A 12,907-nucleotide genomic window follows, 5' to 3' on the forward strand; every position below is an offset into this window, starting at 1 on the left:
GAAACAAATCTGACATCATTCATTGATTTTAAAAGTATTCAAATTGCTCTGAATAAACAAATCACCATATGATAGTAAGTTAAAATTTATGACTATCATCGTATTTCCTTCTGGTAATTTGCATTTCTTTTTATATCACTGCAATGACTGCATAATCACAGACTACTGGACAATTACATAATGACAGTAATATTAAAACCAGTGGACTTTTATAACTTTCCAATTTGAAAGAATATTAAGTTAACATTCTTTTCAATAACACAATAAATTAAGGCACAAATCTGAACGGTAGCATGAAATATACATAAGTGTTTTAATTCATATATTGCTTTTCCAGTCTTACAGCTGGGGTTAATATATCTCCTTCAACTTTAAAATTATTAACAGCAGTAACAATCTTAGTGTTTCCATTTCCATAAAAGAACTTTATACATATCTTGAGATATTAAATCTTGTTTAATTAATCTGCTTCTCTCCTCCATTACTCTACAGTTCCATTTCTAATTATCACAGTATTAAATAACTCACTGCCTAGGATCAATAAGTACATTATATCTTATAAAAATACCTAATATTTAGGCTTTTGGGGATGGTTATCCAATACCTTTTTCACAAACAGAATATTGTGTTACATCTTTAAACTCAGGCTGATGTACAATTGGGTAAGTGCAGGCCAAATCAGACTGGAGGAGTAAATACTCTGCTTAGGGGGCTATTAATGTAAAAGATACAAAGTACTACATATTGACCATTTAAGTATGCTATTGGCTTAAAAATAACCATTATTGATAAGACTTTCAGCACTGAATGTTGTTTTGTGCCAGGCAGAATTTAAAGAATGAAGACAGGAAAAAACGAGAAGGAAACAATTAAGACAAAGTAGGAGGATCTAAATACAGAGTTCAAGCAGTAGGCAAGGTGAGGCCTCTCTGTAATGCTGTGACACCTTCCAGTGGGGGACAGGAAAGACCAAATCAAACCTTAAGAGCATAATAGCAAAAGGCGTAATAATTTGATTCTAAAATGATTCTAAAATGATTCTAAAATGAAAAAGCAGCCTGCGCACAGCTAGGTACCAATTTTACCTATTTGTTGCTTACTTGCTTGTGATAATCACTGGGTTCAGTTCTAACTCAGATCTGAAAAAACTTACAAAGGTTTGCATAATTTAGCTCAGGAACCAAAGGAAAGGCTCAAAAATTCATGTGGCTGCACATTTACTAGATAAACAATTCTTTCTAATTTATTCCTAATCTAGCATTCACTAGAAAAAGTAATTTAACTTAAAGAAATAAATTATTTGAATTAAAGATTAGCATTCATTCCAATCCAGTGTTTTATCAGTTGGTGCGCAATAGCTTGACTTGGTGGTATAAAGAAAGAACACTGATTTCCTTTAATGAGAACTTCCACGACCTGCAATAAAGACAGATTTTTTTCTTTAGAAGATAATATTATAAACTATATGGAATCTAACATGGTATTAATGCAGGAATTATCTTACTATGATGATCCATCAGTCTACCATTACTATAGTTATTAAACAGCCACTACCAGAGTCTCCAAGACAGATGCAGAGAAAAAACCAGCACACGATTCTGTGTGAATTCTGACATTTTTGAGCTCAGTTGTGCCCCAAAAGGAACCTTCTTTGTAATTCAACTGTGGTGATCGACTGTTAATATAATATTTAAGGTTTTTGTGAAGCCTCTTTAGGGTAAGGACCACCAGGTGGTGCTCTACACTGTTCCATAAATTCTTTTTTTTCTTTTTCCACATGTAGTACAGAAGGAAATGAGTTGGTTTTCTGAAGCAGCTGCAAGCAACATGGGAGTACACTTTTAGTTTTGAACATTTCTGAAGTACATTTACTTCCAACTCTAGACCAATCTGCATGTGACTAGCTGTATTCAGAACTGGTATTCATTTAAAATACTGCTCTCAGTGCTGTCAGGAATACATTGAGATTGCAGGTGACTAACTCTGCTTTCAAATCGACTTACACAGTTGACTTGCAATTGCTAGGCAGAAGTACAGTGTTATTAAAAGTTTAGCTCATAAGTAGCCTCAGGAAAAACCTGTGAAGACTACGTTGTGTAAGCAATCTTGCCTAAGCTAAGTGTAGAGTTTCCTGTTAATGCGTAATAAACTGCATTCAGTACCAGAGTATTAAAATAGTACTGCATGGAAAAAGATATTCAAACTAATGAATTCCCAGAGTTTTTGCCTAAACCTCCCACCCCCCAGCAAATCTGGTAGCATGCTTGTTTGGAGATACTCAGATGATGAATGCTATTAAATAATACTTCTGACAAAATGAAAAGCACAGGCTTGCTAAGACAGTGGGTTAACATAACCTGGATATCTCCCAAAAGGAAAACATGGAGAGGTAACAGGAAGAAATGTCATAAAATTGACTTGCAAGTGACTCAGTAATTATCATGAATATCTGCCTTTCTCTGGTTGTGTGTGATCTACAATTACAATATAATGCAATTTTAGTATGATAAAATGGAGAGTATACATTCAATTTGCTGAAAAAAGGAAGCATCTATTCTATGCCAGAACTGATACAGTCGCAGACTAATCAATACGAGAAGGAAATTAAATTGAACTTTACCTGTTCTCTAGTGAACCAGCGGGCATCCTCTATTTCATTCGTGTCAACTTTAATTTCTGTAGACACTGCAACAGCTAAGCAGCCAATCATTAGGGAGGACGGCATGGGCCATGGCTGACAACAGACATACTGAACATGGCCAACTTTGACTCCAGCCTCCTCTTCTACTTCTCTTCGAACTGCATCTTCTATTGTTTCGCCTAATCAAAAAGGGCAAAGAACAAGCAGCTGATGAAAATACTCCAAGCAAAGATTACATCCTGTGCTTTGAACTCTCAAAAGACTTGAAAGTGCCCCAGACAATTATCTATAGAGATCTAGTTCACAGATCAGGGCACAGACCTGAAGTACATGATACAGAAGTCTAATAAAGTAAAACAAGTCACCAAAGCAAAATGGGACTTTGAAAATAAAGTATGATAATTTCTCCATCATAACGTTTATTTCCTGACTTGATAATTTATCATACACACAAATTATTATTACCACACACAAAATGTCAAAAATTGGGTAGGATATACATTGTTTCTTTAATTACTTTTGAAATGCTGATCTGCTCATTTATAAATAGCATTGTGTTAATTTTTAGATTTTCAGTATAATTGTAACAGCGTGTAATAAAAGTTGAAAATCAATATTTAAAATTACAATAGTAAGAAAATAGAGACTTAGTAAGATTTGCACACATTTCTGCATTGTATTATTCACTTGCCTGACTCATTTTTCATTGTCTTAACACATACAGACAATTCTCCAAAGTTAAACTGCAATGGAAAGCTTTACTTCCATATTAATGGAAAACTGCTAGATGTATATGTGGAGTGTTAATGGTCATAGGCTTACATATGTGTGGTAGGTTGTCCCTGGCTGGATGCCAGGTGCCCACCAAAGCCACTCTATCACTCCCCTTCCTCAGCTGGACAGGGGACAGAAACGTAGCAAAAGGCTCATGGGTTGAGATAAGGACAGGGAGAGATCATTCAGCAATTACCATCACAGGCAAAACAGACTCAACTTGGAGAAATGAATTTATTACCAATCAAATCAGAGTAGGATAATGAGAAACAAAACCTAAATCTTAAAACACCTTCCCCCCACCCCTCCCTCCTTCCCAGGCTCAACTTTATTCCCGATTTTCTCTACCTCCTGCCTCCCAGTGGTACAGGAAGACAGAATGGGGGTTGCAGTCAGTTCATCACACGTTGTTTGTGCTGTTCCTTCCTCCTCAGGGGGAGGACTCCTCACACTCTTCCCCTGCTCCAGCATGGGGTCCCTCCCACAAGAAACAGTTCTCCATGAACTTCTCTAATGTGAGTTGTTCCCACAGGCTGCAGTTCTTCACCAATTGCTCCAGCATGGGTCCTTTCCACGGGGTGCAGTTGTTCCGGAACAGACTGCTCCAGTGTGGGTCCCCTGTGGGGTCACAAGTTCTGCCAGCAAACCTGCTCCAGCGTGGGCTCCTCTCTCCATGGGCCCACAGGTCCTGCCAGGAGCCTGCGCCAGCACAGGCTTCCCATGGGGTCACAGCCTTCTTCGGGCATCCACCTGCTCCGGCATGGGGTCCTCCACAGACTGCAGGGGGAGAGCCCTCCTCACCATGGTCTTCCCCACGGGCTGCAGGGGAATCTCTGCTCTGGTGCCTGGAGCACCTCCTCCCCTCCTTCTTCACTGACCTTGGTGTCTGCAGAGTTGTTTCTCTCACATATTCTCACTCCTCTCCTCCAGCTGCTGTTATGTAGTTGTTTTTCCCCCTTCTTAAATATGTTATCACAGAGGCACTACCACCATGGCTGATTGGCTCGGCCTTGGCCAGTGGTGGGTCCATCTTGGAGCCAGCTGGCACTGGCTCTATTGGACATAGCGGAAGCTTCTAGCAGCTTCTCACAGAAGCCCCTCCTGTATCCCCCTGCTACCAAAACCTTGGCATGCAAACCCAATACAATATGCCAGCATGTACTGTGTTGTAACCACTGATGACAGGTTCATTAAAGCAGACAGTCGATGCATCAGAGACAGAAGTTTTAGTTCAGCTATGTTCAGCTGATTAGAAGCTGATGATATGATCAGCTACTCTTAGATTTCAGTTTATATTCTTGAATTCAGTATCAGAATACATAATTTCTGCTTATCTTCCGTACAACCAATCAGGCCCTAAACATGTAAGGCTTAACTTCATGTTAACTTTAAGCTATGCTTTAACTCTTATTTTTTCCTATGCTAAAATCCCTTGCTAAGTATCACCAAAGAACAGACCTTATATGTGTTTAAGATGTTTTTTCAATTAAGTATGTGATTTAAGAGTGCATGATGAGAAAACAGTTTTTAAATTGTATTTACTCAAATTGCTTTTTGCTTTTTTTTATAAACCAGCTGCTGGAAAGTACAGAACAGGCTTATTTGTTACAGCAACATATCTAACAGGAAGCAAAAACATTTATTTGACATAATACTGAACATATTTCTACATATTTCTATATTATTTTCAATGTACAATACTGATACGTGAGAACAAACATTTGGTAGGGAAAAATGAAATTACTCACCAGGTTCTACAAATCCAGCAAGACAGGTAAACATTCCTGAGGGAAATCTCTTCTGCCTACCTAAAAGGCAGTGGTTTCCATCTGGATGGATGACTTGCATTATCACAACAGGATCTGTAAGGGACATGAAAGGAATGTATTTCAACATTTGAGGGACTTAAAAGCAGTAATAAATTTCAGCCTATCCGATACCGATGCATGTAAATACAAATAAGATACCTTTAAGCGATTGAAATCAGAAGTGTGTAGATGCCCAGAGCAAGCTGTTATTTTATTTCACTTTGGTTTTTTTTCCCTGCAAGATATCTGTTTATTTTGTTCTGCAACATACATGCTTAGCAGAAGCAGTTTACTAGCCAAGGCTTGAAATGCAGGACAGAAATTACCTGCAACCAAAGCACACAATCTGTTAAGAGTATCAGCAATACTAACCTAGCTATGCATCCAGCAGATAGCAACAATTTCTGCAGCAAAAACAATTTACTATTACCTCCTCTACAAACACAGGTCTGAAGAATATACTTCTGACTGAAATACCAAAGATGACCCAGATACTCTAGTTACAATGTAAATACTGACTAAACTTCCCACTTTTGACTTTGTTGACTGTTTGCTATCAGTCTCTCATCTGATGTTGCGCTTTTAACTACTTTCTCACTTCTGGTCATTTTATGTTATCTTCTTTCTTGCTCAGTATTTTCTCCTATTGGTATCATTCTTTCTGTGATGCTTTTCAGCACACTGTTCACCTATGACATTTTTCCACTTTTTACTGCTATCTAGCTCTTAAGTATAAACCACTATAATAATAATTTCAAAGATTGTTGTCCAGCTCAAAGATGTCTGCCACATGGCACAGTGTAGAATACGCAGTGCTGCTGCCTGCAAACTTTCTTCAGAGAAAGGCATCAGTAGAAAATGTTGGTTCATCAGTCTTTCCTATATAATCCCATTCCTTCTCTAAGTTTGTTGTGCTTGAGACTGTAAAGAAACAGCCACTAGTATTTTAGCAAGCTTCACTATAGTCCATAAGACAGAAGAATATGGCAGAATTGCTTTGATTACTACAAAAATATATCTAGAGCATGTAACAGAACATGAAATTCAGAAATACAACATGCATACAACATCCAGAATTACTCAACTGCAGAAGAGAGGACAGGGTAGGGGAAGGAAAGGTGATCAGAGTCACCAAATGATCCAGGGGAAAAAGGGTAAGTTTTTTCCCTTCCTTGTTTCCCCATCAATAACATGGTATACTTCCTTTGCAACACATGAACAAAAGCAGCAGAAAGAAGCCTGTCTGTACAAGTTTATATTCTGAGTAGAAATCACAGTGTGTGACTGACAATGAATAGTGAAAGCCACTGAAGATGGCTAATACAGTCAAAGTGGTGCTACAGGAAAATGAGCACTCGTGCTGGTTTTGGCTGGGGTAGAGTTAATTTTCTTCATAGTGGCTAATATGGGGCTGTGTTTTGGATTTGTGCGGGTAACAGTGTTGATAAAGCAGGGATGTTTTAGTTACTGCTGAGCAGTGCTTACACAGAGTCAAGGCCTTTTCTGCTTCTCACACCACCCCACCAGCGAGCAGCCTGGGAGTGCACAAGACGTTGGGAGGGGACACAGCTGGGACAGCTGACCCCAACTGACCAAAGGGACATTCCATACCATATGATGTCATGCTCAGCATATAAAAGCTGGGGGAAGAAAAAGGAAGGGGGGGACATTCGGAGTGATGGCGTTTGTCTTCCCAAGTAACCGTTATGCGTGATGGAGCCCTGCTTTCCTAGAGATGGCTGAACACCTGCCTGCCCATGGGAAGTGGTGAATGAATTCCTTGTTTTGCTTTGCTTGCCTGCGTGGCTTTTGCTTTACCTATTAAATTGTCTTTATCTCAACTCACGAGCTTTCTCACTTTTACTCTTCTGATTCTCTCCCCCATCCCACCAGGGGGGAGTGAGCGAGCGGCTGTGTGGTGCTTAGTTGCCAGCTGGGGTTAAACAATGACAGCGCTGTATCAGAAATCTGATATAGGGCCCAACTTTATACAGAACTACTTCTTAAAGCTCAGAGGGCTTGCAGAAGGTGAGAAAACAACATGCAGGTAAAAAAAAAGTAAAATGCAACATTTTGTGTTGTTAATATCTTTTTGTTGGAACTTCTAATTGATATTACTCCATTGCAATAAAGATTGGTACTGTCACAGCAATTCTTTGTCACAGACTACTGCAAGAAAGAGAAGCCCGAACTACTTAATCCTAAATAAAGCTGAGACACAAAATACCCTGCGGAGAGACAAGTATGTAAGACCTGGGACAGAAGCAAGCAGCTGAAATAACTAAAAAGAAACTGATTTACATGTATATAAAAGTACAAAGAAACCACTTTTGACCAAGTTTATCCTGTAATATTCTCACCAACTCTTGGATATGATGTGTTGTGAACACCTTGGAGACTGGGACAATCTTCTTTTAAGCAAGTTTTCTTGTAACCGCCTTCTTCAGTCTTGGTTGCACTCCCACATGTTGGGCAGAATCGGTAGCGGTTGTGCCATGCTAGAACAGATCTAGCCTGGGCCACTACTCCTTTAAAAGAATACATTGAAAACACGCAAAATCAAATACTAATTCATGTAAGCTTTCAATAGTGTAGAAAAAGCAAGCAGTAAAGTTGAACATAAAAATCAAAGTAAGACTATGGCTTGAATTGTAATCTACTACAAAAGAAGTTGAGCAATATGAGTTATTAAGATCTTTTTCGTTGCAGCACAGCACATGCAATAGAACACAGTACTATGTACCTACCAACCAATTTATGTGTTCACTAACAAATTAATCTGGATCAATATACCCTGTTTCTCAGAAAAGTTATTTTGTCTGGGCAAACTGCTAGAATTACATATCACACCTTTTCCAGATTACCATTTTAGGGCTACTACAAGTATTGACATAAGAATGTATTGTTCCATTTAAACTTCAGATCCAAGTCAAGTTTGCCCTTTATCCTTCTGCAAAAGGAAAATTGGTAACAACAGCTGTTGTTACCAACATGCCCATAATGACATTCAATCACTTTGAGATACTGACTTTCCAACACTTGGTCACACTGTTTCCTTCTCAGATGAGTATCCAACACACTACTATGTATTGAGGACATTACATTTCTTGTAATGAAAACTCAGTAATGACAGATTTTTTTTCTTCATTTTAGAACATTAATGTGCATGCATTAATATTTAAATAAAACAATTTATAAAACCACGATTTTACAGTCTAATACTTGCCATTGCAGATATTAGCACTTTGCAACCGCACGTATTCTTACATACAAAATTCTTCACAAAACCACTGACAGGCTTTTAAAAATATTTCTAAAGCCACTGAAAATACCCGATTCCTTTACAGTGGTTTGTCCTTGCATTACACTTCAGTGAATCCCAAAGCATATCTTTCTGTTTACACATTTGATAACTGCTGCATTTTATGCATCTTACCAGCTTCTTTTTCAGGTAGCTGCAGTAGTGCTGGCATTGGTGGTTCAAGAAAGTAACAGTCCTCATGCTTCTGTTTAAATTTCTCAGCAGCAGAAGAATCTACACTAAGAGCAAACCAAGCAACTAACCCATCATCTTCATCTTCTTGCAGAACTCTTCCATTGCAAGAAGCCAGCAGGTTCATGTGGAACTGAAGTTCAACCCCAAGAAAAATCAAGGTGCCTTCTTCAGTTTGGTTCACGTACTGCTCCACATCCTTGTGGTACAGCCTGCAAAGCTTTACTTCTGGCTGGTGGGAGCTCTCTATTCCCCCACCCGAAGTAACCAAAGGACTTAGATTTGAGAAGAGGATGTATACTGTAGTTGGATGGCTTCGTTTTTTGCTCAGCCACTTGGAATCTGTTCTTTTATCACTCCTTCTGTCCAGAAGTGTCAAGCCAAAATAAATTTCATATTCTTTCATTTCATTTGACAGGAAATTAGGCCTCTGCCCACCCTTCACATTAGCTAACAAATTAGCTATGTGCTTGTACCCCCAAAATTTAGCAATGTCCAGAGCTGTCTGCCTTGATTTATTAATGATGGACCTGTCACACCTAAAGAAACAGAAAAGTACAGTGGTTACCAGAGTAAGTATGTTTAGGAAGAGTACTGATGTTGTACTATTCTTACTTACAGCATATCAAATACTGCGTTCAGTTTTGGGCCCCTCATGACAAAAAGGACATTGAGTTTCCGGAGCGTGTCCAGAGAAGGGCAACGAAGCTGGTGAGGGCTCTGGAGCACAAGTCTTATGAGGAGCGTCTGAGGGAACTGGGGTTGTTCAGCCTGGAGAAGAGGAGGCTGAGGGGAGACCTCATCGCTCTCTACAATTACCTGAAAGGGGGTTGCAGAGAGGTGGGTGTTGGCCTCTTCTCCCAAGCGACTAGCAACAGAACAAGAGGAAATGGCCTCAAGTTGCGCCAGGGGAGGTTTAGGCTGGATACTAGGAAAAATTTCTTTCCTGAGAGAGTGGTGAAGCATTGGAACAGGCTGCTCAGGCAGGTGATGGAGTCACCATCACTGGAGGTGTTCAAAAAACATGTAGACGTGGCACTGCGAGACATGGTTTAGTGGGCATGGTGGTGTTGGGTTGATGGTTGGATATGATCATTGTAAAGGTATTTTCCAACCTTAATGATTCCGTGATATACAGCTGATACTATTAAGGTGCAAGAACTTTTTGACACTCTGCCTATACTGGAGCACTCCTTAGGCTAAATACTTAGCATTATGGTAATGAAAAGTAATCAAACTTCATTTTCTTTTGCTAAGGCCAGATCCCACATTTTTGTTGATCCACTCTAGATATCCCTTACCAAGGTTCATGCAGTCCTACAACAGCAATGAATTAATTAAAATCCCACAGAATGCATCACACACACACAAAAAAAAGGCTCAAGATCATTTACAGACCGAACTTTGAAAGCTGGGCTATAGGTTTCTTCTGAATAATCAGCAATAAAAAAACCTAACAGTTGAACTAGCATTACTTTCTAGAAGTTACTGAAGGCACCATCAAAACATTTACAAGAAAATATTTACCATTAAATAAGAATCAAGAATTCAGCCTCTGCTTAGTGAAAGAAGTAGCACCCTTACAACTGTGGTGCTGTTTGTTACCAAAATGTCTGCAAAATGACACAGAGGAAGAAACATTGCCTCATGATACATATTTAAATGTTAACAAAAAAATAAAAAATATCTGAAACAGATTGGGGTTGATTGGGAGGTCAAAAATAATGCACATTCATTTTTTGTCAATTATAACTCAAGTGGATAAGTGAAACAGAAATTTCCCTGTAAACTATAATTATACAGTAGATGTGGGGCAGACTCATCAGTTTTTAAAAACAGAAGACGCCCGTATATTCATGTTGCTGATTCACAGGTAACTGTACCACAGGCAAGACTGTTTTGACTTGAGATTTTATATTAACCTCAATAGTTTTTGAGGGAGTTTGAGTATATTTTAGAAAAGCATTCAAAACTTAATTTACAAGTTTTTGGTGCAAAAGAAACTGCTGCCCATTTAAGAGTAAGTCTCCTTTAGGCAAAATCTTGCCTAATTTCCTACTTAATTTCCTACCTCTCAGCCACTGCATTTTGTTCTGATTTTGTCTTCCACCTTCCATTTGCTCAGGTATTTGCAGACTGTGATCAGGCAGTGTTCACAACAGTGGCCTGAACTCTTTAGATCATTAAGATCTTTTTTTCCTGACTAAAAACATTTCCTGTAGCTTTTCTCAAACATCGATGAATATGAAAAAAAAATTGAGTAGCTTTCCAGGATTAGCCTCTGGCATGTTATGAAATATTACCTTAATAGACATACATGTTTATATATCCAGCAATTGTATTTGTCCAAATTATCCAAGATTACGCATAAACAAAATGAGACCAATGAGGCCACAGTATCAACTCAGGAGCTACAGTAAATTGCCGAAGAGAATGGCCCTGAAAAGGACATTTGCAAGTGTATATTCACTCTTTTTTACAGTAAGCATAACTTAAAAAACAGTTATCCTATTTACCAAACTGGTACATTCCCCCAAATCTCAAAAGTTTCCCTAATATACAGATGATTTCAATCCACAAAATCTGGCACTGAGATACTCCTCTACTTTCTGGAATGTACTGATTACAGCACAAAACAGCGGTTCATCTGATGCTCCACACTGAGCCCCAGCAGAAGGCACAGCATCTGGGTAGGACTGAAAAAAAAAAAAAGGGTGGGATGATCACTGGAGGCTGTGGAATGCTGTGCTTGAGATTACTCATAACCACAGAATGAACTAAACTTGCTTGGTTCTGTAATTAGGGGTGCAGAAAGGAACAGACTGGGATTATCTATGTAGAGCTCAACTGAACCGCAACACCTGACTCTCACCCTTCATTTTGAAATGCTTTCCATTTGAAATATTCAGATCCTGACTTTATTCAAGCTTCAGTAGAATCTTCTTTGGGGTCTCAAGGAGAGCTTTGAATTCTGAGTGTCTTGAAAAACTGTAAGTACAACAGTTGACTTGAAGATAGACAACAAATATGATAGCAAGTTTTTGATAAGCAATGAACATGCTTGGTGTCATACTGACTGAAGAAAATAATGTGACAGCTCAAGGAGAAAGAGGAAGTGAATTGTCTAAAAAACCAAATGAAATCATCAATCAGTAACTTTGGTAAAGGTGTGTCTGTTATGTCCTACTTAACAGTCAGTACATGAGCAAACATTCTGCACTGTAAGGTAGATGCAAGTGGATTACAAATAAAGTTCAGAGAAAAAGTCTAAGTGGAACAATCAAATTTACTAAATTTATACTCAGTACAGTGTTTGGAATGGGATATAAACTTTGTTCTGTTCTGTTGGTCTCTGGGAGGAGTTGCAATATATCCCTGAGGATCAAACTAATAATTTTAGAGATGCTCATAACTTTTAAAGAGTTTCTTAGCAAATATGGAACGCGTGATGCAATAGCAGAATCCAGTTATAAACAGACACATGAGTACATTTTCCTGAGTTTTAACCCTGAAAGTTCTTCCAGTATCTGTCAGGTAAATTTACCTTTCTGAGATCAAGCTGAAATGGGTAGAAAGGGATTCAGGTAAGGGCTTTTTAATGGGATCTACTTAACAGCTTACCCTTCTTCAAGGAGAATCTGCACAACCTCAAGGTGTCCATTTCTGGCACCATACATCAGAGCTGTCCAGCCATTATCTGCAGCTGCATTGATAAGTGATGGAGAATGACTGAGCAGTGCTTTCAGTTTGGCCGCATCTCCAACAGCAGCAAAATTATGCAGCTGAGAAATCATGTCATGATGGAGATTCTTTTCAAAGTCTGTCATTGTGTCACCTAAGTTAAAAAAAGAACACAAAAATGCCTGAAAATGTATCTACCATTAGCAAAAGGATTTTAGTGACAGAATTAACGCTATACAGATAACCAACATTATCATGCAAAGTATGGAGATGACAGTCAAATTCTCATGATTAGTAGGGCATTGTTATTCCCAACCAAATCTTAGTCCCACACATATCTAAACAAGAGTGAAATTTTATCCTTATAATCAAGACTAGTCTTAAAGAGGCTTAAAGAGAGGAAGATTTTGCTATGAAAAGGAAGCTTATTTGAATGTGAAAAACACGTTCTGGTTTCCTGATCGAACACATGCACAAGACAGAAGAGTACAAAAGTCCACTCCAAGAAAC

General features: G+C 38.6%; 1 protein-coding gene across 2 annotated transcripts; it reads right to left on the reverse strand.

The window, feature by feature from the left end:
* Window positions 1-294: 294 nt before the first annotated feature.
* On the reverse strand, window positions 295-12,543 carry NUDT12 (nudix hydrolase 12). Of its 2 annotated transcripts, none has more exons than XM_009820495.2 (6): window positions 12,392-12,543; window positions 8,660-9,255; window positions 7,584-7,751; window positions 5,164-5,277; window positions 2,621-2,820; window positions 295-1,416 (listed from the first exon to the last, which is right to left on the reverse strand). In XM_009820495.2, exons 1-6 carry the CDS (start codon window positions 12,541-12,543, stop codon window positions 1,306-1,308), a joined length of 1,341 nt encoding a protein of 446 aa, XP_009818797.1. In that variant the 3' UTR covers window positions 295-1,305. The 2 variants fall into 2 exon arrangements, with proteins under 2 accessions (XP_009818797.1, XP_009818789.1); XM_009820487.2 differs by having other exon boundaries at window positions 12,338-12,543.
* Between the last annotated feature and the right edge of the window lie 364 nt (window positions 12,544-12,907).

Source organism: Gavia stellata, chromosome Z, assembly GCF_030936135.1.
Source record: "Gavia stellata isolate bGavSte3 chromosome Z, bGavSte3.hap2, whole genome shotgun sequence".
In the NCBI taxonomy this organism is placed as follows: domain Eukaryota; kingdom Metazoa; phylum Chordata; class Aves; order Gaviiformes; family Gaviidae; genus Gavia; species Gavia stellata.